Source organism: Oculina patagonica, chromosome 8 (genome assembly GCF_052425735.1).
Source record: "Oculina patagonica isolate OP01 chromosome 8, crgOcupat, whole genome shotgun sequence".
NCBI classification, from domain to species: domain Eukaryota; kingdom Metazoa; phylum Cnidaria; class Anthozoa; order Scleractinia; family Oculinidae; genus Oculina; species Oculina patagonica.
Window position 1 is genome coordinate 31,219,923 of NC_135765.1, and position 25,295 is coordinate 31,245,217.

The window sequence follows — 25,295 nt, forward strand, 5'->3', positions numbered from 1 at the left end:
ACACCTAAACTAATACCTGCTTTTTGACAGTAATGTCATCAGGTATCGAGTAGTTAGTTGCATAAATCAAGGGAGTAATCGGATAGGATGACTGTGCTTTTGCACCAAGAAAACGTACCCGCAATAAAGAGTTGGTCGTATTATCGGGGTGGCCGTAAGGGGACGCGCCAACGTAGCAAAACCCTTGTACTTGTATTTTCTCCGGAAGCACCCGTTCAGTCAATGGTATCCTGTTTTTAATGTTCTTGCTACAAAATGAAATAAATTAGATGAAATAAATAAGCAAGAAAATTTGTACATATATATTTAGGTAACCTTACTTCAGTTAACATACACCCGATCATTTAAATGCCATAAAGTGAAAAATAACTTTTTTCTTTCTAGTTTTTTTTAGTTATGTCCAGCTGACCAACGCAGTAAAACATGGTAAGTACATATATTATACAATGTGGTGTCCACATCTAGTTTTGGTAACATGTTCGTTAAACCTTACAAATACAATCTAAACGGCTCGAAGGTTTCAGCTCGATTTTTCAAAAGTTTCAATACATGGCACCTTATGTACGGAATAACAACTTGTAATTTTGTTTTCCATTGTTATGCCACGCCCCTATTGCTAAACAAACTACTTTTGGTCCTAAGTTGCATAGGTCTGTCACTTCTGTGCGACTTTTCTTGTCTCAGTAATAGTTGTATAGAAAATGTAAAGTGTATATGCAAAACTGAAATTATGTTGTTGCTATTCCTGCCTTGTCTAGAGTGCTCTTTTGACGATGGTTTATGTGAAGATTGGACACAAGATCATTTTGAAGTTCTAGATGATTTTTTCCATGACGACTTTGACTGGACTAACGGGTTTGGTCCTACACCTACGGAAAATACGGGACCTGCCTCTGACAATAGTGGAGAAGGTTATTAGCTTACATTTCTTAGTTCTAAGCAGATAGTTTATATTTATGAGCAAAAAAAAACTCCTAAAAATGTTTTAATATCAATGTTGAAACATCGACATAGTTTGTTAATGTATCAGATTTCGAAATAAATACCGTATTTTCTCAATTAAACGCCCCCGGCGTTTATTTCAAACTTAGCCTGGTGGACCCGGCGTTTATTTGAAGCCACCGATCAATCGGGGCCCGGCGTTTTTTAACGAAGCGAAACTTTCTGTTATTTTTCAAGTTGATTTATTATTACCCATCCTCCAATGGCTAGGGCCAGTTTGTCAAGGCGGAACAATTTTTCCCTTTGTCCCGCCCCAACAAACTGTCCCTGGGTCTCCAAGCATGATTATTAACTAGTGGTAACCACATGTTAGAAAGTGCGGGCCTTGATGTACTTAAGAGAAGTTAGTGGTACGAGAGTGCATAATTTTAAATTGCGAAATGCATTCATGCTGAAGTTTTTGAGAAGTTTGCTTTAAGTTGTCATTACTGTGGTAATTGAGATATATTTGTGTTCCTGGTGAATGAGGAATTATTCTCATAATTGTTTGTGAGAACACAACAAGATTTATTGAAAATTGCCAAGTTGTTGAAATGAACATAACAAAGATAACCTAAAAATGATAAATCACTGGACAAAAGAAAATTATTTCGAGTAACGTGTCACGCAAGAAATGCATGATTTTATCGTTTCCAATTGCCGCGAACCAATCAGAATTGTTTTTTGATTGACAGTTTTGCGAAGTGTAGTCGAGCACGCAGTGTGAATTGAGATGTGATTTTCCTCGATCCGTAAACTCGCTATGTTGTCAGTGTTGTAAGGAATTTCCCGAGACTAACGTTTGTTGGAATCATTCGCTTTGCCGTGGTTTACCAGAAATAAAATACAAACAGCGGCAATAAACATAACACATGGACTACGCATGGTCTGAAAAAAGAATCTAAAATTTACTTGACGTTTCGTAAATTTTAGATTCTTTTTTCAGACCATGCGTAGTCCATGTGTTATGTTTATTGCCGCTGTTTGTATTTTATTTCTGGTGAAATTGAAATGGCCAAGAAACAAGAGCGTTTATGCCGTGGTTTATCTGTGATACAATCACAGCAAATCTCTGAAATCTTCTCAAACGTAATGTTTGCAATCTTCCACGTGACAGAAGCCTCGATCTTATGTGACAAACTGTTCAGATTGACACATTTTTCGCATTCCTATCGTACTTGAAGAACAGATTTTTAACTTCCGGTGTTGCGACAAAATGTTATGATTGACACATTTTCACATTCTGATCGTTCTTGGTGGAAGAACAAAATTTTCAACTTCCGCTTTGTGCTGGCCTTTTATTAACGTGGCGCACACGCGTTAAACGCAATCCGCTGGTCGCTGTCAAGATTAGGGTTGCGGGCCTCTCTTGGAACAAACACCGGGACCTCGATCAAACGCCCCCCGCGTTTATTTAAAAATTAGCAGTTTTGACCCGGCGTTTAACCGGGGCCCGGCGTTTAATCGAGAAAATACGGTAATGTCCTTTAGCATCATATTTCATATATTATTTGTAAGCAAGCTTGTTTAACAAATACGTGGTACTGGTTTTTTACTTTCTTTTGATTTTTGGTGACTGGATATTCGGATTGAAGTTATCAGCTCTGTAGACTGAGCATTCAGATAGAACAGGGATATATAACAAACACTAAGCTTGAATATTAAGTGTATAACGATACAGTAGTATTTATAATTTTGTTTCAATCAAAGATTGGCAATACCTTAATTAGAAATGTTAAACTCGAAAAATCTTTGCAATAAGTTAGAGGGCTAATCATTTAGTGATATGCTTTTTATGTATATTCAGGTATCAAAAGTAGTATTTTTTTTGCTTGTAGGTCGCTACATGTTTATTGAAAAATCTCTTCCTCGAAAGTGTGGGGATAAAGCCTTTCTGAAATTTCAAGTGCCGGCGGCTGATATTGGGAAGTCATGTCTGACGTTTTATTACCACATGTATGGAGAATCAATAAATACTCTTAATGTCTATAACGGATATACAAAAGTTTTTACTCTTTCGGGAAACCAAGGCAATAAATGGCAGAAAATGCAAATCACCATGACTTTGGAAGACTACGTAAGTTACGTTTCCTCAGTATTTTTTTTAATTATTTAGGGGGTTCCCCCTGCTGACTATGGCTACATCAGGGGGGGGAAGAAACTTCCTTTGTTACACGACTCAAAAGCGGTGCCGGGCAACCGAGACTGCGCAGTAGCTATCGAATAGCTTGACAAAGTTCATTGTTTAGTTCGCATGATTTGGTCTTAACCGTGTACAAAACACAATAGTAAAACATTCTCACTGTACACAATTGCCCTGACACGGGAAGCTAAGTTATGGGAGGATACCCGCGACTGCCAGGGCAATTGGCGTGTAGAATGTAGGATACAGCAGTGATCGACCGCCACCAGGGGAGGTGGGAGGGGCGAAACTTTTACCGTCACTTCACCGAACTCCGTTGAACTGGCCACGAGGTGACTGAAACTGTGATATTTGAAGCGAAGGTCGCAATGCATCATGCTACTAGTGCGCAGGTGCAACACGCCGGAATTTAACGAACTTAAGCCATTCCCGCGTGACGGGCTAATTATGTATGCAGTGAGAATAGCTATTTGCACTTTGATTGCTTCTTTGAAGTCTTCTGGACATCAAAAAACGGTGACCAGTCTGGCAAAAGTAAGGCTTGTGAATTACACTAATTAAAAATAACTCCAGTGGTTCTGAAATTATTTCCCATTTTTTGGTTGTTAAATTTCAACCGTGACAAATTTTTCGTTTGTTATTCCACGCTGCCAAAACATTATCACTGACGTAAGACATTAGGTGAGAAATTGGCTGAAAATGCAAAAACATCTCAGCGGCGTAAAACATCAAACGCAAACACCGCGACTACACCGTTTCCAGGCACTGCTATGTATTCAAAGAAAAGTGCCGACTTTCTCCCCCCCCCCCCCCCCCGAGCTACATAATAAACAATTACTGGATGAGATTTTGTAAAACCCGGAATAAACAAAATCGAGGAAGGTTATGTAGGGGATGCTATTTCCGCCAACATTATTGTTTGGTTATTATTAGCCACTTGTCAGTTATTTTTAGCTAGTACCTTTTTGTTATTAGACACCATTGTCTTATAATTAAGCATTCTTTTTAATTATTAGGCACCAGTTTCTTATTAATAGGCATTACTTTTTATTATTAGGCACCAGCTCCTTATTATTGGGCTTTCGTTTTTATTATTAGGCATTATTTTTAATTTTTAGCCACTTTGTTTCATTATCAACACGGATTTTCTTTAGCAACACTTTTCGCGCCTTTTTCTGGTGATCAATGAAAATTTAACGCGGTTGCCTGTAGTGTAGTCAGAAGGAAAGACAGAAGGGTGATATTGTGAAGGGTGCTGTAAAATATCCTCTTTTAAGAGCCGTAAAGGCCATGGAAGGCCTTGAAGACCATGGAAATGGCGATGAAGGAAAACAACAGCGAAAACAGTTGTTTCAAAAGCGAGTGAGTGCTCTCTTTTCAAAACAGAACAGTTATTCCCAAACGTGTACGGCGAGAAGAGATATTCGAATAAAAAAACCGTTCGGCTAAGAAGAAAAAGAAGGAGAAAACCACTATGTGAAAATTTAATTTTGTCTACGTGTCCGTTAGCTGCGCCGGGTTCAAAACCACGCGGGATCGACGTCTCACAGAAGCAAGGCTTATTTTCCATCACAAGACTGTGCATCCAAACGGAATGAACATTGACTCTGCTTTTCTGTGACATTACAAGCGCGCGCTTATGTATGTCGAAGACGCACTTTGATTTGTTTAAATCTATGAGCGCGTGCTATCAGTTAACGGCATTTCTATGCTGATGAAGAGATAGAAGTCTCGAAACGTCCGAGAAATTTTGTATTTCAGCACATTAACAAAAATTTTTAGTTTAATTTTGTCATATCATACATGCGCTACCCAGTTTTTTCCTGATTTGTGTTTTGCGAAAAGTTATACGCCTGGCCGATAAGAGCCGGGCCGAAGTGCCTTGCGTGCAGGAAAAAAGAAAACTTTTTCTCGGTGGTTTGGGGGAGGAGAAAATTGCCCTTCCTGTAGACGGCAATTTTGCTCGCCTCTATTCTGTTATCGTTGACTCATTTCCGAAGACCTCTAAAGCAGGTGGCTTAGAGCTCATGTATGCGGAAACAGGTAAACACGAATTGCACATCACCCCAAACGGCCCTCAAGGAAACAATGTGCAGTATATATCACAGTTTATAGGTCAAGGAAGGGTATTTAATTTTTTCCAAGAGGGCACGGTAACGAATCCTGCAATCTGATAGGCTGTTAGCGAGGGCAAGATTTTCCTATCTCTGCCCACGGGCCACGCTAAGCTTTCGTGAGTTTCATTTCGCGGCGAGACGAATGAACCCAAGACAATTTTGCTCTCCAAAATCGATGTAGTCGCTCACCAACCGTTGTAAATTTAAAAGGGAAAACTAGCAGTAGAAATAAAGGCCTCGCGGTTCTCCTGTACTCTCTCCTCTCGCGCCTGGGTTCAACCCCTTTGTAGGGCACAAAAGGGATAGTTCAGGGACTGGACTATCCAAAACCATGTTTTTATTTCTGCAAGTTATTATCACTAATACTGTTGAGAACATCACTTTTCATTTGCTCGCTTGTCTTGTAGAGAATTATAATTTTTTTAGTAGCTTTAACTAACGCTGTCAAGTTTTTATCCCTTACTTACCACTACCCTGACTGACAACAACTTACTATCACTTTTTTTGAATATTCCATTCAACGCAAATAAAAAAAGCGAGAGAATCGGATTTCTTTTTCTTTCTTTCACGAAGAACATTTGTGAAGCCACCGATGACTTCATGTTTGAATGATCCTGAAGTTAAAGTATCTTCTAAGCTTTCTCGAAAATCCTCGGCAAATTACGTTAATCTTCGGAGAAGTTCGAAAAATGCTCGGAAACATTTGTGTGGCTTTCAAAATGAACACTCGAAACATCTTCGGCAGGGGGGGGGGGGGGGGAAAGCAACTTCCCATATATTCTCTTATATGAAATCTGAGCGATGCTCTCACAACTTGCAAAGCAATCATCGGGGCGGTAGTCAGCGGATGTCTCTAAGGCGCATGAGCAGCTCCTTTCTTTGTGAACTTGCCAAAACAATAACAACATGGGACCAGTGAGAGAGTTCGATTTTTTTATGTATATAGTAATAAAAAAGACTTTCTAAGTTTTGTCTTTAAAGCAGCGAAAATTTCTCCGGAAAGGTTCTTGGTGTCAATATGTGTTGTTTGTTATGAAATAAAACCATCACGGGAATGGTAATGAAAACGTGGCGATCGAATATTCCCGCGCCGGTCGGAGCTATTGTTCTTGCTCTATTGTTTCGAGGTTGTTTTTTGACTTGGTCTTTCTTTGTTTTACTTCATTTACAATCCCCATGTGGGCCAGTTGAAAATCGTGGTACAAACATTTGCATTTCAGCACGGAAAAGTAGCACGGCATCACAAAATTCTGCGTTCTTAAAACTACACGACGATGACGAAATTTTCGGATAAACACGCTGCTTTTAGATTTTTAGTTAAGAGAATTGAACCCCTTTATAATAAGTGATTCCACGGCATAGCAGCTTCCATTTCGCGCGAAATTAAAGATTGCCTGTTGCATCATCATCCAAAAACCGCTGACTACATCGTGAATTGATCGCTTTGCAAGTTGTGAGAGCATCGCTACTCGGTCCCAGACCTCGTTTCTTTCCCCCCCCCCCCCCCCCCCTGCATCTTCGGTCTTGAAATTGCAAAAAACTGCTAGGAAGTTGCTCGAAAAAAAGTTGCTCGAAAGATGAAAAGTTTCCCAAAAGTTACCGATCATCTTTGTATCAGCCCTATTCAAGAGTAAAACGAAAGAAATCGATTTTTCATCTTCTACTATCCAAAGCTCAGTCGTTCTATGTGCCTTAGATGTTGGTTTTTACTGGTACTTAGGTTGTGTTCGAAGGGATTAGTGGACTCTACGACACAAGTGACATTGCCATTGATGACGTATCTATTGTCGATGGAAGCTGTCCAGGTATACTTACACTGAACAATACTTACATGGTTACCTTGGTTACCTCTTATTTCGTTTTCTACTGTTAGTTGGAAAAACGCCATCTATGTCGAATGACATAAACGCTAACTGAGAGTAAATTCGAATTTAAATGCAACAAAGTGGATGTAAATTGAACCATTTTATCTCGATAGCAACTACTTATAAAAGGCCTATTTTTCTGCTTATGAAAAAAATGTGATATCAAGGCTTGTGAACAATTGATTACTAAGCATTTGTTGCTGTGCGATAAGCTTAAATGAATTAGTATTTTAAAATAACGTTTTATTCTTTGAGTTTAGTGGTTTGCGGCGTCAGACCAATTATCAAGAACAGAATTGTCGGCGGTGCAGTAGCAAAAAAGAACAGCTGGCCATGGCAGGTGATGTTGAGACACACTCATGGATGTCAGTTCTGTGGCGGGTCATTAGTGGATCCTTTCTGGGTGGTGACAGCAGCTCATTGTGTGGTCGGGGAATATCCTGCTAATATCAAAATAAGGTAGCTATAAATTTAATTTAGGTTTTTAAACACCCTAAGAATTGCAATATTTGAGCTGCTTAGCCGTTTTCGTTGACGCGTATCGGCTAGCATTTTTGCGGTCAATGAAATATGAGCTCATATATATTATTGCTAGTTTTTAATAATAGGAAATATATTATTAGAGCATGGTTCCAGTGTTTAATCGCTTTATTGCTACAGCTCTGTTTCGTATGGTAAAAGAATGATCACACTCTTCTGGCATCTCTCACGAATGACCGTTAAATCTCAATGCCTGAAAAGTTGACCGCTCTCTGAAAACCGTTCTACACGAGCATTTAACGAAAGCGATTAGGTGAGGACGACCACGACGGTGTGGTGATGATGATGATGATGATTGATGATGATGATGATAGATGATGATGATGATGATGATGATGATGATGATGATGATGATGATGATGATGATGATGATGATGTGGCATTTATACAGCGCATTTCCATACGTCCTAATACGCTTTGAAACACTTTGCGGAGGACTTTGACCAGAATGCATTAAGCAGTTTACAAAGAATGAGGAAATTCTTTTGCAGTTGTCCTCAATGCAATTTCTGAACAACAACAACAACAACAACAACAAGCTTAAAAAAATAAAATACTAAACAATGATTGGTTCTAAGAACTACTTAACAAGTGTCAAGTGTCTGTTTTTGCCAAGTGTCCTTGGCATAAACAGACGTGACAAAGCACGTCATTGACACTTATTAATTAGTTCTTAGAACCAATCATTGTTTAGTATTTTATTTTTTTAAAAAAATTATTTGTAACGATCCTTTTACTTTATCGCATTTTCTTTGAGTTTGTTCGTACCACGAGTCAAGTTCGAGTCACGAGTCAAGTTCGAGTCAAATGTTTTATCTCACCTTTTTCTTTTTTAACAAGATCTTTTGAATAGAATTATTACTGTCCAAAAATGTCGCAGAGGTAAATTAAGACCTCGTCAGCGCTAACAGTTTGGTTTTTCACATGACAAAGTTTTCCGATGCAGACGCGATCGCGAAGACCTATTTGCATTTTGAAACGATATAAAGCTTTAAACTACCGGTATTCCTTGCTCCGTCATTCAATTCTATGTTTATAAAACTTTTCCGGAATGAATTTCATCGCCTTTCTATATGCTTTTGCCAGTGGCTTCTTAGCGGCTTTTCTTGGGCGACGAGAAATTTTTTCCCCTTACGCGAAATTGACATCGCGTTCTATTTCGAAATTGTATTGTATTGTATTTCGATCTGTTTGCTGTCTTAACCTCGCTCGAAGGCTTTCCTGCTGGCGGTGAAGTCGAGAATTTCAAGTCGACGTGGAGGTAGGTGAAGTTTGTTTTCGCAATGTTTATTTGTTCATGACGCCCCAAACTAACTGGTTTTCTTTATAATCTTGTATATCCGAACTGAGCGCGCTAAAGGAGGTAATTTTTGGTAGAATTGATGTATAGGAAATATTCTTTCCACTAGTATGGTGGCCCACCATTATCATAGTAAAATATGTTAGGTCTTGCAAAGAAAAGGGTGAGAAATGTGAAGAAACGCAAAATAAAAGCAATCAAAAAAGAAAAAAATGAAAAAAGTATAATTAATATAAGTATAATTAATATGATTAAAAAAATAAAAATAATAATGATTTAAACACAAAAAATATTTAAAAAAATATACAATCGAAAAAAAAGAAAAAGAGGAAAAAACATTTAAAATCATTGTTAAAAACAACATTGGAAATCAACATTGAAAATCAACATTGGAAATCAACATAGGAAAAAAGTTATTTCCACGTGGGTCATCGTTATCATAGACCAGGATGCTTTGCACGCATATTCAACATATTTCATCCATAATTTAAGAGAGCACCCGGAAGTCATTAGAAGCTCCTGATACACCAGGGTTGTCTGGACGGTACTTGATATGTGCAGTAGGTGATAACCAAAGTGTACATATTGTGAGCACCAGAGAGGAAAACGCAAAGGAAACAATTCATTGATTATAAGCCAAAGCAGTGGCCCATCGATTGCCATCGATTATTATCGATTTTCTCAATCGATAACAATCGATAATAATTTTTTTCTGTGAGTTCGATTGTTATCGATTACCGATTTCAACCGATATCAATCGGTGATTAATATCGATAGGAATCGATTGATTTCCGATATCGATTTCTATGATTGACTACGCCTGGAGAATTTCAAGGAGAAGCGCAATTCAACTGCCCTTCGGACTTTCTAGCCCCAATCGAGACAATGAAACGTACAAAACCGAAGCAAGTCAACGAAGGCGTTGGAAAAAAGATAGAAGGGCCTGAAAAGTTACTAATTTCGCAAGAAAAAGAAAGAAAGAAAATGAAAAGCCCACAACAAGGGGTATTTTCAGTTAGTCACCCATCCAAGTACTAACCTCGTCCAACTGGGCTTAATTTCGGCGATCGGACAAGAACCGTTGCTTTCCATGTGGCAACAGTAAGAGCGCTTAAATCAACTCATAAAAGTTAAGACCAGTTTTGGCAGGAAAGCACCGAATTTTCCAAAAGATCCATTTTAACCAGGTATTTCTTTTTTTTTATTTGCATGACTCTTATAACCCTTTGTCTCGTCTGACACTGATACCAAGGAAAGCATTGGTTTTCGTCTGATCGCTGAAGTTCTCGTTCCGCCGTTACTCTCCAGTTACTAACAACCATAAAGGGTTACGGCACCCAGCGACATCATTGTGCAAAGGTTGACAGCAGAACCTGAAAACAAGCAAAAGTTTCGCCCGGTACAACTGGGAGAATTCGTGGAGTTTTCCAGGGATGATTTTACAGATTTTACCCTTGAAAACCTGAAGATTGCTTGCGCGGAACACAAATATCCAGACAATTATTTTGCCGAGCAATGCCTTTCAACTGTATAGGAATCAAGCAAGCTTTTAAATAAGCGTGACCTTTGCCCACTTTTGTCATATTTTAGACCTCACGTCACGATTGGTGTTTGTTTATACTAATATTTCGGCCGCTGCTTGTCTGTTCGCTTACGCAGGCAACGTTAGCTAACGTTCAAGTTCCCTTGATATGTGCTTTCTTCGACTATTTTGCTTGTTTACAAGCAGAAGTAGGAGATTAGGAGTGATGTGGGCAAAATTTGGAACATTCTTGTCTACTTTCAAGGGACTTTTTTAATTTCTCAAGGGACTGTTTTAATTTCTCAAGGGAGTTCTTTCCGCGTAGTGGGCGATGAAAGGGTCTCTTATTATTATTGCGTCAACACTTCCGATCTCGTGTTAAAGACGTGACTTGTCACATATTCCGCTGTAGGTGATGAAAGGGTCTCTCATTAGTATTGCGTCAACAATTGCGATCTCGTGTTAAAAACGTGACTTGTCACATGTATAAACGTTATATAACAATTATTTTTATGCGTGAGTATCTCAAATCAGATATTTTCGCGACAATCGATTGCGTTAGTCACGCTTAACACGAGTGAATAATCATTTATTCGCGTTCTCAATTCAAAGGATTTCTTTTCGGTGTGGGTGAACAATGCGTCAGTCAACACTTGAAGGCAACGTATAAGTCGCGCTAATATTTAACCTAAAGGATTTGTTTTCGCGACAATCGATTGCGTTAGTCACGCTAAACACGAGTAAATAATCATTCGCGTTCTCAATTCAAGGGAGTTCTTTTCGGTGTGGGTGAACAAAGCGTTAGCCAACACTTGAAGGCAATGTATAAGTCTTTCACAGACTAAAGCGACGCTAATATGTAACCAAGAACGTAAGAACGCAAGTTTGGACTGGTACAAGCGTCTAACACACTAAAGGAGCGCTAATATTTAACCTAAAACGATTAAGAACGCAAATTTGTACTTTTACAAGTCTTTCACATTCGCGACAATCGATTGCGTTAGTCTCGCTAAACACGAGTAAATAATCATTTATTCGCGTTCTCAATTCTAGGGATTTCTTTTCGGTGTGGGCCGGGGGTGTGGGTATATATGAAGAATGTATTGAACCGCTGAACTGTTTGTTTGCTTTATTAGGCCGGAATAAGCGTATACGCGACACGAGTACTACAGTATATTCAATGTGTTTTCGATTGGGTTTTCTTTGGCTCCTTAATTTGCGGTTGAGTTTTGTAAACAGCGCGTTGTTGACTTCTAGGTTTCAGTTTTAATTTAGAATGTGATGTGGAAGTGTAAAGTATTCAGGTAAGCTAAGTTATTTTCAAGACTTCCACTCCTAAACAACATGAAAAGCGTCTTTCACCCTTTAGCAAAACACTACTCCATACCACAATTGACAGCCAACAGATAGACCATAGCAAACAAGAACATTGAGAAGCTTGAGAAGCTTAAAATCGGGCGCTTTGCCTTGAAAGGCAGGGTTCAGTACAGCAGAAACCACGAAGCAGTTACTTAAGTAGCACTCAGTCCGACTGTGTTTGTGTAAGTCACAGGGCTTGCATGAGCTGTATTAGTGTGCATAATATAATATCTAGAACGTTGTCGAGATTGCATTATTACTTAATGACATGATGGTTTCAATTTATAAATGTATCTCACAAAATACAAATAAACGAGTGAAGTAGACGACTAGACAATGTAAAGTTTTAAGACTTAGCAAAGTGCAGTGTATTGGTAATACTGTAAGGTGCGGTTTCACCTGAAGGTCGTGTGCTTTTCGGTATTTTCCAGGCATTGCACTTTGATGGGACAGTACTACAACTGTTTACCGGGGAACTACTATTGTCAAGAAAATGATCACAACTTGTTGATGAATGATTGAACATTTGTTTCATACCATTACTGTAATAGCAATTGATGAAGGCTTTTAGTCCTGAACCAAAGTATAAGGACTGGGAAATACTGAAACCCATTATCAGCCACCTTAAACGGAAATATCTTGTTGGTGTTTCAAGGAATCCAAGGAAACTTCACTCATCCCATGTATCTATGTATTGCGGTATTTTGTAATTTTTTGAGTGATTTTTGGGGATGTTTGGCAGGTGATAGTTTTTTTAAAAGAATTAGTAAAATTTAGACAACTAAGAAATATTGAAAATTTAATGTGAATTTAACATTGGAATTTGAAGTTAGAAATTGGCAGACGGACACCAAACAGTCCCGTGACATCCTGGAGTGTTTTTGCATGGGGGTCAACTGTGTGATGATGTTTCCATTTTTTTCTTCAATCCCCACTGATAAAGAACTGTTGTTGGTGTTATGTTGGTGTTATCACATGTCAAGCCTTTAACAAGGTATGAAAGAACACAAGGATTTAAATTATTCTGGTGCTCAATTTTTGCGTAACTAAAATTAATGTTACTCAAATTCCTGATGGATTCTGTCTTAAACTGTTACGAGCTTAGTATTTCCAAATTATTGCATGTCAATGTAAGGCAAGACAAGACATGCCTTGGTTCTTATGTAATTCTCTTAAAAACACATAAGATATTGACTATAATTTTGTCTGTGCTATGGCAATTCACAGTGGGGTGGTCTTGATGTGTCTTTAAGAGGCTCCGACTGAGAATATGAAGAATCGTTGGACAGGCTGGGGAAATCGAAAATCTTAAAACTTTGCCCGAATAACACCTTTGGGGAACTATGTTCGAAAATATTATTCTCATCTTCTAGGAATTTATGGTTTTCGAGAAATTAAGAAAAAACGAAAATAACGGTTTTAGCTCATTAAATATGCAAAAAATATGCGTAAAAATGGCAAAGTTCTCGATATTCCTATAAGAGCAACTTTCAATGCTTTGAATCGAAATAAACTTAGAATAATAGCTTGACCTTTCTTCTTTCAGGCAACATAAACTTTCAATTTTTTCCAGCTATTTTGAGGTTTCCTTCGCCTTTTAAAATATTGCTTTATCAAGCACTTCAGGAAAGGGCAAAAATTGAGAAACTTTGGAGGCCAAAAAAGCACCTTGATATGTCCGATAACGAGTCAAAATAAACACTGTGCAAAAGCTCAATATCTCTTCTGTTATAATATCAAATAAAAAATCTGGGTACTCAAGATTCACACAAATGAGAAACGAAAGTTTACGACCTCCTCGTGTCTATTTTACATAAAGCTAATTTTTGAATTCATCCTCCGCTAAGTGATCTGGCCCGCTAAATTTAAATTTGGGAGCTTTGATTTGCACAAAGAAAGCAAGATTAAATTTTATTTGATTTTGTTGACGTCTAATGCCTATCAACAGGTTATATAGACGCGAAGAAAGAAGAAAAACAGTAAAATTATCGACTGAGCTCATTTCGTGACCTGCGTCACGTTATGAATTTTCTTGTCAATAACTGAATTAAAAAGATCGGAGGAAAGATTTGTTTGTTAGGACTATTACATTTCAAATTTAAGATTAAAGATGAAGATAATAATATCATTCACTTACCTGAAATTAGGAATGATTTGTATATTTTATTTACTCGCATAACTTACGTCAAAAATATAAATCGTGTAGTTATTATTAATTTAGAAGTTTACTTTTTACTAACATAAACGTACATAATTATTAAAACTATGATGGACATATGTCGCTGTTAGATCCGTTCAGTTGCCATTAATGGAAATAAAATACAAAAAGGTTTCTCATTTTGTTTTAAAACAACTATATAAAAGGTTTCGATCGTGCAAAATCCATTCATTCATTCAGATGTACATCACAAAATTAGATTAAAGAGACCGAACATGTACACAGCTACAGGACCCGGCGCCAGGACATTTAACACAAAGCACGAAATTATTCGGCTGAAATTTAAAAATAGAATGACCCTTTACAGTTGTGCCTCTCTTGTTGGTGGGGCTTGGTCCAAGCCCAGAAAATCCAGAATGTGTTCAGTTTATCACAAAATTTTCAGCAGGCATGAGTTAAATTTTGCGTGTGATATTTCCATCGCCTGTGCTCATTAAAATCAAGCGTCCGGGCACGACTTCAAAACAAGTGAAATCTTGGGTTTTAGAATGCGTGTTAAGTTAAAGCATAGTTAGTGCAACAGTAAAAAAAACTAATACTCTGCCTTTGAAGGCGCATTTAATACTTGTGATAAAATTTTACTTATTTGCTTGTAACTTGAAACCCGAGACGCTCTTTCGCCAGCGAAAGAGCGTGTTCTTGTATTTATGACAAACTGTCATATGTTCTTGGCATCCTTGCGCTCCAAAAATTCCAAGGTATCGGATAGTTAAGCTTGCATTAATTCAGTTACCTAAACATAGATGTGGTTCAAAGAAAAAAAATTACCTTACCTGTACGGGCAACTAACAATTTTCCTTCGCTATCGATGCTTTCAGTTTTTGTCAGACAAGATGTAACAAAATTTGAAGTGCGCTTTTGCATGGTAATTTACAAACTGGACAAATTCTGGATTTTCTGGGCTTGCACTCCAAGCCCCACCAACAAGAGAGGCACAACTGGAAAGGGTCATTCGATTTTTAAATTTCAGCCGAATAATTTTGTGCTTTGTGTTAAATGTCCTGGCGCCGAGTTCTGTCGCTGTGTACGTGTTCGGTCTCTTTAAAGGGAATTATATAAAATTAATTTAATTTTGTGATGTGCATCTGAATAAATGAATGAATGTTTTTTGCACGATCGAAACCTTTTATATAGTTGTTTTAAAACAAGATGAGAAGCTTTTTGTATTTTATTTCCATTATAAATGACAACTGAACGGAAACTAATAGCGATATATGTTTATAATATTTATGTACGTTTATGTTCATAACTGAAGTCAACTTCCAAATTAATAATACTACGCAAGTTACGGCTTTGACGTGAGTTACCCGCCAGAGTAAATAAAAGGTACAAATCATTCCCAATTTCAGGTAAGTGAATGATATTATTATCTCATACTTTAATCTTAAATTTGAAATGCAACTGAGTCCTAACAAAGAAATCAAATTCAATTGTTGACAAGAAAATTCATAACGTGACGCAGGTCACGCAATGAGCTCAGTCGATGATTTTACTGTTTTTTTCTTCTTTCTTCGCGTTTATATAACCTTTTGATAGGCATAAGACGTCAACAAAATCAAATAAAGTTTAAACTTGCTTTCTTTGTGCAAATCATAGCTCCCAAATTTAAATTTAGCGGACCAGATCACTTAGCGGAGGACGAATTCAAAAATTAGCTTTATGTAAAATAGACACGAGGAGGTCGTAAACTTTCGTTTCTCATTTGTGTGAATCTTGAGTACCCAGATTTTTTATTTGATATTATAACAGAAGAGACATCGAGCTTTTGCGCATTGTTTATTTTGACTCGTTATCGGACATATCAAGGTGCTTTTTTGGCCTCCAAAGTTTCTCAATTTTTGCCCTCTCCTGAAGTGCTTGATAAAGCAATATTTTAAAAGGCGAAGGAAACCTCAAAATAGCTGGAAAAAATTGAAAGTTTATGTTGCCTGAAAGAAGAAAGGTCAAGCTATTATTCTAAGTTTATTTCGATTCATAGCATTGAAAATTGCTCTTATAGGAATATCGAGAACTTTGCCATTTTTACGCATATTTTTTGCATATTTAATGAGCTAAAACCGTTATTTTCGTTTTTTCTTAATTTCTCGAAAACCATAAATTCCTAGAAGATGAGAATAATATTTTCGAACATAGTTCCCCAAAGGTGTTATTCAGGCAAAGTTTCAAGATTTTCGATTTCCCCAGCCTGTCCAACGATTCTTCATATTCTCAGTCGGAGCCTCTTAACTTGTGGACTGGACTGGACTAGTAAAACGCGGACTAGTAAAACGCGGACTTGTAAAACGCCTCTAGACACTTCGAATTCCTTGGCCACAATCATCTTACGGCTCTTCAATACATAATGTCTCAAAAAAACAGTAACCTCAGAAAGAAGTCAGAAGCAAATAAGGTCGAAAGACCGAATTTGAACATATAACGGCAAATATTCTAATGTCACGAACGTAGGAGTCGTGTAGGCCCGTCACCTTTATTTACCACATACTGCCCCCAAATTAAAACAGTACCCTCAGAAAGAAGTCAGAAGCAAATAAGGTCGAAAGACCGAATTTAAACATTTAACGGCAAATATTCTAATGTCACGAACGTAGGAGTCGTGTAGGCCCGTCACCTTTATTTACGATTGACTGTTGATTTCTGGACGGGCCCCGTTCTACCTCGTGCGAGCAATACAAACGACTGCACTCAACAGACGTCAAGTAGTGGAAAGAAAGAAACATATGCACACAACTTATAGCATCAATCCCGTTGTTTTAGTAGGGGTTTGCAGAACGAACATGTGCTATACTGCAAAAACATCTCCACGCTAAAACAGACCATAGAGTGCTCAAAAAAGCTAGAAATATGCCGTCGAAGAAACACACAAGAGCTTCAAACACAAATTGTTTCGCTCGCTAAACCGTTTAGTTTTATCCGATTTACAAGCGCTTGTTTTACAAGTCCGCGTTCTACAAGTCCGTGCTTAACAAGCCCTCGTTTTACAAGTCCGCGTTTTACAAGTCCGCGTTTTACTAGTCCTCGTTTTACAAGTCCGCGTTTTACTAGTCCGCGTTTTACTAGTTCGCCTTTTACAAGTCCGCGTTTTACCTGAGTCCGCGTTTTACTAGTCCGCGTTCTACAAGTCCGCGTTTTACTAGTCCGCGTTATACTAGTCCGCGTTTTACAAGTCCGCGTTTTACTAGTCCGCGTTTTACTAGTCCAGTCCAGTCCTCGAAATACAGTATGCCAAAACTCCCCGCCCTCTAAAGATAAGTCCTTGACGGTTCTTGTCGTTTTTCGGTGCCTATTCATCTTCGGCATCTTTCTCATCCACCTCTCGTTCTGTCCTGTGTCTGTCATCACACGAAAGAAAAGCTGATTCTCAAAAAATCTGCCACAAAAGGAAATTGACAAAAACAATATGAAAACCATATATCGAAAGTTTCTTATTCTAAAATTTTATCATACGTCTTAATTCAGAGCTACAAAGAAGTTCCTCCTTTTGAGTTATTGATACTGTTCTTACAGTACCTCTTTCCACTAGCGAACTTTTACAAAATTCCTTCGCGGCGAAAAGGTAGCGCGAATCCAGAACAGACTCCAATCGAGAGTGGGTTAATTCTATATTACTATTAATTAACTATTACAACATTCATTTTTAAAATAGTTTCCCAAGCCGACTAAGCTAACTAAACGTCGAGTGTATCTTTCAGTAAACAAAACATGCCGTTATGACGCCGGAAATCCAGCTCACGCATACTATACCCCGTGACTCACGCAAACCTCCGACTTACGTGCTACTACAGTCATTCCTTTCTAAACATTTTTTTTTTTTGACCACCACCGTACCTTTCTACCCAAAAAACTCATGAAACCGCCCGGTTTTAACCTGTTTTAACCTTTCAAAAATTAGAGCGTTCGAAACTAAATAAGATCCGTAATCACAAACAACATACAGCCGTTTACCAGCACTCTTTAAAACTCCTGAAACCCTTCAAAATCAGGCAAAATAAATCTTTGAAATAACCTTTATCAATGTTTCTTATTTTTTATTCAGTTCTATAGAATGCCTTTCATACACTACTGTCAAACAAAAATTTCAATTTCCTCAAAGTTTCAAGACAAAAGAATAACAAATATTTCGTGCACAATGTAATTTGATTAAGCCAATATTATCACGTCTAAAAATACTTCAAGCAATTCAGTGAAAACCCGTTTTTTTTTTCGTATCAACGAAAACCACTTTCGAATAATCAATACATGAAAATAACAATAAGATCAAAAGGAAGAAAGGAACCTTTCTAATTATTTGAAGACTTTCAAAGCCGTGATATTATGCATCCAATCCGCGATAAAATTTAATTACAACAAAATCCAAGTTCTCATTTTGAATTCCATTTTTTTCAGTTGATACCTTTATCCAACTTGTGAAAAATTCCATTCAAGTTCCTATTAATACTGTACATTCCCAATGTTTTGCTCAGGTCTTCAGAAGCGTCTTACTAACCAAATCTAAAATAATTCCAAAACATGCTGTACAAACATTCTACTCTTTGTGACAAACGACTTGACGACCAATTGTTCAGAAATGAAAATCGACACAGTTCTTGCTAAATAAAAAAAAAGTTTTACGGCGGAGTCAGGCTCAAAAAATATACCGCAAGATCACACCCCCATTCATAGTCAGAAACCAGCAAACCATCTAGTTTGCTAAAAAAAACACTGCGTGACATCAATGACGTTACCTTTTTCATTTACAAAAATAACTTTAACTTGTCAAAGTAAGTGCAATTTCACAATGGTGAATATCAGTACAGTATGGGGCCCAGTTCTCGGCCGGGTCCAGTTCTCGGCCACTTTGTGTTTAACGCGTTTTTCACACTCCAGTTGAATCAAAAGAAAAAGGTATTTCCTTCAAACGATAGACTGATTCATGTGCTTTAAGTATCTTGAGTTTGATCGTTCAATTCGATATAGAAAGCTCACACGTCGAGTTTACGCGGAGGTAGGTGAATTTGCATTCCCGAAAAAGTTGTTTGTTTACGGCTCCAAATTCATGGATGTAGTTAAATTCGTATTTTATCCAAAAGCCCCCACCATACGAGCTAATTTTTGGCATGTGAAACGTAGAATAATTCAGCTTTCTGCTTTAGTTAACTTTTCGTTGAACCGTTGTATTTTTTGGTCTTAATTTACTTCGAAATTTTTTCTTGCGACGTTTGCGTATTTGCCAGTTCTCGGCCACCCTGCTCGCTATCACAGCTTAGCGCTTGGTTTTTAATATAATTTCATCTGCTGCTGCCAGAATGAAAGAAATAAATGTTTTAAAAATAAAGTTCAATCTTATCTCTAAGTTTTGAGCTGACTCTTGTCTTGTCTATTATTTCTACAACACCTAAATCTTTCAAGACCTTTTCACTGCAAAATAAACCATCTAAATGCACGGGTCACACAATGCGGTTTTGCCAGAACCTGCACATAGGCAACTAGGCGCGTTAAAATCCTTCTTTTCTAAAGTAAAACAAAGCATCATAAAAATAATTTGGGATCGATATAGTATAAATAGGTTTACAGAGTGATTTTATGACTGTGAAAACTAATTGAGCATTTTTTTTACAGATAATTACGCACAAGCTTTTTAGTGGCCGAGAACTGGGCCAAGGTGGCCGAGAACTGGGCCCACAAATGGAGCTTTTATTTTTATTATTGCTCGGGCAAATTAATTTTTGACCGGTCGATAGCTTTACACCAAAAAGCTGAATAATGTAGCTAGCTCTGGGAGAAATTTCAAGTTCCTGCGGTTCTTCTGAGGTAAGAAATACAAGTTTACGTCAAAAGTGGCCGAGAACTGGGCCCCATACTGTACTTTGCCCCGTAAGCTTTTTTCTCTGTCCTTCCGCCGAAGCAAAAAAACACAACCTGATTACACATTAACCCAAAAGTCGACCAAGTGTGCCTGCAACGATTTCCTGTCAAAACTAAAATGAAAACCATTGCGGTATGCGTCACCCGTAGCGGTTTTGTAGCAACCCCAAGCTATCCCCGTCTTTTTGGCCGCGCCAGGAGACTACGCTCTAGGACGACCAAAGGGTAAACTATAAATCGGCCACGCCCGATTAAATAGTCGTAGTCTCATAGAGACCTTTGATTAAATACAATTTTTGTGTCGTTGAAGTGGAACCTCTGCTTCAGTTGTGAGTTTAAATTAATACAAGAAGGAAACTGTAACGATCAAATTCACTGGGATGCCAAGGAATGTTTTCTTTGAAAAGCAGCTGCGAACCGAAGAAGGAATCAGCTCTCGCAATCGGCATTGAGAACCAAATCTTGCTGTTCCTGTACTTCTGGTACAACATTTTGCATGTAACACAGCAATTAAAACCGGCCAAAAGACAAAAACAAATAAAAAAAACTTGACTCGTGGTACGAACAAACTCTTTTTTTTCGCCCAACCCCTGAAGATTTTTGACCGATTGCACCAAAGCTATGGAATGACTTGCCCATTGTAGTCAAACAGTGCTCCACAGTTGACTCTTTTAAATCGAGACTTAAAACTTTTCTTTTTAACAGCGTTTATAGTTGATTAGGAATAGAACTTAAATTGTAAAAAGCAATGAGACTCCGTCAGGGTCTAAAATGCGTTTTTTAAGCACCTTTTTATTATTATTATTTAGCCGTCAGGATCAATTTGCCGTCTATATTTTCCGTTTTAACTAAGTTACTGATCCAGGTCTTTAATAGATCCGGCACCACTCATCGGTTTGACGCTGTGTTATTGCAAATTTTTATTGCCCCCGCAGAGGCACCTTAGAAGTCCCCGCGTAGATAGGTTAAATGTGTGCATTCAGTGAATGGTACCGGGAAAAAAATCTCGATTTTAGTCAAAGGGGCTCGCAAAGGATTGCCCAAATGCTCGCAAAGGATTGCCCGGAACGTTCAGAAATGAGCAACGGAAGTCAGTGCCGCAAAGGACAAAAAACGCCGTCGCACTGTGATCAAAGGAAACATCGGTTGCTTGAAGACATGGCTGAAACGTGTACGTAAAATTGAAGTGATATTGAAAATGACATGGAAAACACGACAGGCGTATCAGGGACTGAGAGTTTCTTATCTTAGTCAGCGACTGAACGTCGTGAAAACAAGCGGAAATCGTTTTATACATCTTACGATGAGTAATAAATAAAAGCGTGAGCTTTGTCATGCAATACAAGGTAATACGTTTCGCTAACAAACTGTCAGTTTATTTGATCTAAAGAGTGGGTTAATAAGGATAAAAAATTGTTTTCTCAAATCTTTGAATGTGCCATATTTTGTGGAATTTTAGGCTTTTTGACCTGGAAATTATTGTAAGTTTATTTTGAATGTTATAAGCCCGGGAATAAGCTTGCGTGTTGTCACCACGAATAATGTGTTATGTGTTATTTCCGCTAGGTAAAATATTCTACTTGAACCTGCGAATTTTTTTAGGACATAACGGTGTCATACAACAAGAATTCCGCAGCAAACAATGTCGTGACGTACATGGCACAGTAAAAGAGAAGCCTGTAGTCTATCGGCATATTTAAAGGCGACAAAAGACTCCACTTATCTTAGATTATTGCTTTAAAAGAAATTATAAAAAGGCGGGGGCAGCTTAGCGAGAGCTATTACTAGTTATAATTGAAATGAACGTTAACGTGATCAAAGGGAGCGCGAGGGGTCATGGGAAGGAAGAAAAAGAACCACCCCTTGCGCACCCCTGGGCCGCGCTTCTCTCGTTAATATTTATAGTAGCAACAGAGAGGCCACTGGGGACGAGTCAGGTGAAGATGCAGGAGACAGGGCCTACGTTTATCGTCCTTATCCGAGAAGACTAAAATGTCTTACCATTTACCGATGTCATCGCAAAGGCAGCACATTCTCCTCAGTTAGGAGGAGGAATACCTTATCTTAGGAAATTTTAACGCTTCCTGAAATTAACGCGAAAAATTTAAAAAATTCGCGTTAATCTAATGGAGCGTTAATTTCCATGATTTTGGCCCCAATTTCTCGATACAGTCCAGACGTTCTTGACTCCAAAAAAAATCATCGATTAAAATCTGGCTTCTTTCCGATAAAAAAGGAAATGACTTTATCAGGTAATTTGCGTCTAGCGACACATGATTTCGAGCCTTCCAACCAAAAGCAAGTGCATGGCCACTATAAACAACATTTACATTTTTCTTTACATTCCATACCTTTTTTCAGACTGGGAGCTCACTACAGAAATAATAAAATTGACAAAGTTGGAACAGAGCAAGACATCGAAGTTGCAACCATTATCCCACACAAAATGTACAACGAGCTGACAAACAGCCATGATATCGCCCTTATTAAACTACTGCGTCCTGCGGAGCTTGGAGTAGGCGTTGGTCTTGTTTGCTTGCCAGATATCGCCCATGAGCTTCCATTTGACAACGATAACGAAACATGCCGAATAACTGGTTGGGGACATACAGCTTTTGGGGGTCCCAAACCAGACGAACTGCTTGAAGCGTCTGTACCACTGGTGTCAGAACCACGATGTACGAAATCCTATCCTGGCCTAATCGACGATTCGATGCTGTGTGCTGGTTTTGATGATGGAGGTGTTGATACTTGTACGTATGACAGTGGCGGCCCTTTGGTGTGTAAGTTTAATGGCACCTGGTATCTTGAGGGAGTGACAAACTGGGGGTACAAATGTGCCAAACCAAGAAAGTATGGAGTATACGCTAATGTTCGACATTTTAAGAAGTGGATATCAGGAATTATAAATGCACCACATGTACAGAAACGTAAGTACAACATGTTTTTATAGTATAAACAAACAAACAAATGATTACATTATAATTTGCCCCACTAGGGACTGGCTGTCGATAATTTTTCTTAAAAATTCAAGAGAGTCAACTGGCCTGCAATTCAAAGGTCAGTTTGGAAGTGATATGATATTTTCTTTTATTCCTTTTTATCGGCAGTTAAGGTCGCGGGGATTACAATGACCATGAATATATTCATAAAGCAAAATATTGATATCATAAATGTTTGAAAGCCGATTCTGCTAAAACCTTACAGGGATATTGGCGTGAATAATGAAAGTGCATATATAAGGATCGTTTTTTATTGAATGTTCCACAGTTAAGTTAACTTTTTTGAAAAACGTGGTTTTGTGTCTAAGTTTTTTGCTCTAGAAGAACACAAAAAAGTTTAATTTTACCACTCAGTGATCAGTCAAAATCTCTTTTCTGTCATGCATATCGGACTCAAATTTTTTAATTACAAGTTTCATTGAGTTATTAGTTTTAAAAGGCTCATCCTCGGTGTAAAAACCTGTAAAACTCACCAGTGACGTAAAACAAAGAACAAACAAGGCAACAAAGAACCTAAAAACCATACAGAATTAACAGGAAAACAATAGCTCCAAAACAAAGGAAAATTTCACAGGTTTTTACACCGAGGTAAACCCCTTTATTAAAAGGCGCAAAATTATCACAGTTGTTTTATCATGCGAGAATTCGAAGTCATCAATCAGGATCTTTCCTTCTAAAGCTTATATAAACTTTTGGCGTCAGATATGACAATCTACAATACACCTAGTTTACCTCCCTGCCTTGTCAGCTCATGAAGTTTTTTTCCGTGCTTAATTCGTGGACACAAAATTGCTTGTTTTTACCCTTCCGAACGCTTTCTGAGCAAACACGAATGCAAGAACTACAGAGAACTATAAGTATGGTAATTTTCTAATTTTAATCTACGGGTTTTGCAGATAGAACAATGCATTGCAAAGTAGAGTATTTTACCAGAAAGCGCTTTCACATGCTATTATTGATGTAGAAACATTGCGGAGGCTGTCCATAAATTTCGCACATTTTTGGTATCAGTCGTTGCACTTCGTGCATAAATTTTTCATAAATGCATACCAATGATATAAAGCTCTTTAATGTGACATGACCCCTGCCAAAATTTTGCCTTATGAATTTATTCATGGCAGGTATATCCCGCGACCCGCGAATATGTTGCGGCCGACAAGTAACTTTTTGGTTTATTTTGTTTATTTGATCATTCCTATGAATGCGTTTGTGTCTACCTCCTGTCAAAAAACAACAACTAAAAAACAAAGCAGATCATTGGCGCCTTTCATCGACATCGTTATAGGTTTTGCAAAAACATATACCTAATTGTGACAAAAATGCTCAACAGTCAATTGGAAAACAGTTATTGATCTCTTAGATCAGCAGACTTATTTTACTCTTATTGTCTTGAATTGACATGAAAATACCAAAACGATCGTTTTAAAACTAAAATGGAGGTCTCAAGAAGTCGGTGGGCGAAGGGCGACTGGGTCACGTCACCCCCTGCTGACTGAGGAAGGCGGCTGGTAGCTGACTCGTCCCCAGTTGTCTCGTATGCGAAAATTGCAAGACGCGAAGGATGATGGGAAGGAGGAAAGGCGCTTCTTCTTCCTTCCCATGATTCCTTCCGTGTTCAGCAGTCGACTCAAAACGAACTCAAAAGACGACTGGGTATCCAGTCGCTTCTCTTGCTTTTTGGGCGGCGCGCAAGGCATCAAGGGAAGGACGAACTTACGTCCTTACCATCATCCTCTTCGAACGTAACGAAAACGAAAAAACGAGTAACGACTGGGTACGAGTCTGGGACGAGTCAGGGCTGGTAACCTGTGGTAGCCTGCTTATAATCTCGGCTATAATGTTCCATGAGTTACAAAATTTTCAATCGAATGATCACGAAGGTTCATCATTTCATTAGCGAGGAAAAAGTATTTAAAAAAAATGAACTTCGAACGTATTCATATTTCCAAACTGTGGAACAGGAAGGAATCACCAGCGAACTTTCCGTGGCACGATATCATTGCAAGTATCTCCTCTCGCCAATCACTAGCCCAATGCACAAATTTAATCCGTTTACGCGTGACTATTGCTTATCCTTACGTCATTTGAAAAAATCTCGTTCCCTGATCTCTTAAAGACTGCGGCTAATTATACTAGCGCTTTAAGTCCTAGATAATGCTCAAACTTTAGGAACAGCAACGGTTTAATAACATTTAGATAAACATTAATTTCTTCATCTGTAACAGCAAGTGCCGCAATGTAACTGCGAACGCGGACGTGAAAAAACACTCCAGCTGTGTAAATCGACCGAACGCATAAAAAAGAAATAATTTAATACTATCGCAACGACCCAAGTGGAAGCATTGCAGAACGGCAATCTGCCGAGATGAGATGGACTTTCATCGGTAACACCACGCACACGATAAAG

At 38.2% G+C, this 25,295-nt stretch overlaps 1 protein-coding gene across 1 annotated transcript; it reads left to right on the forward strand.

Annotated features, from left to right (window-relative positions):
• Positions 1-3,040: 3,040 nt before the first annotated feature.
• LOC144664292 (trypsin-like) lies at positions 3,041-22,839 on the forward strand. Its single transcript, XM_078525396.1, has 5 exons — positions 3,041-3,058; positions 4,337-4,486; positions 6,962-7,046; positions 7,367-7,565; positions 22,248-22,839. Exons 1-5 carry the CDS (start codon positions 3,041-3,043, stop codon positions 22,837-22,839), a joined length of 1,044 nt encoding a protein of 347 aa, XP_078381522.1.
• Positions 22,840-25,295: the final 2,456 nt, after the last annotated feature.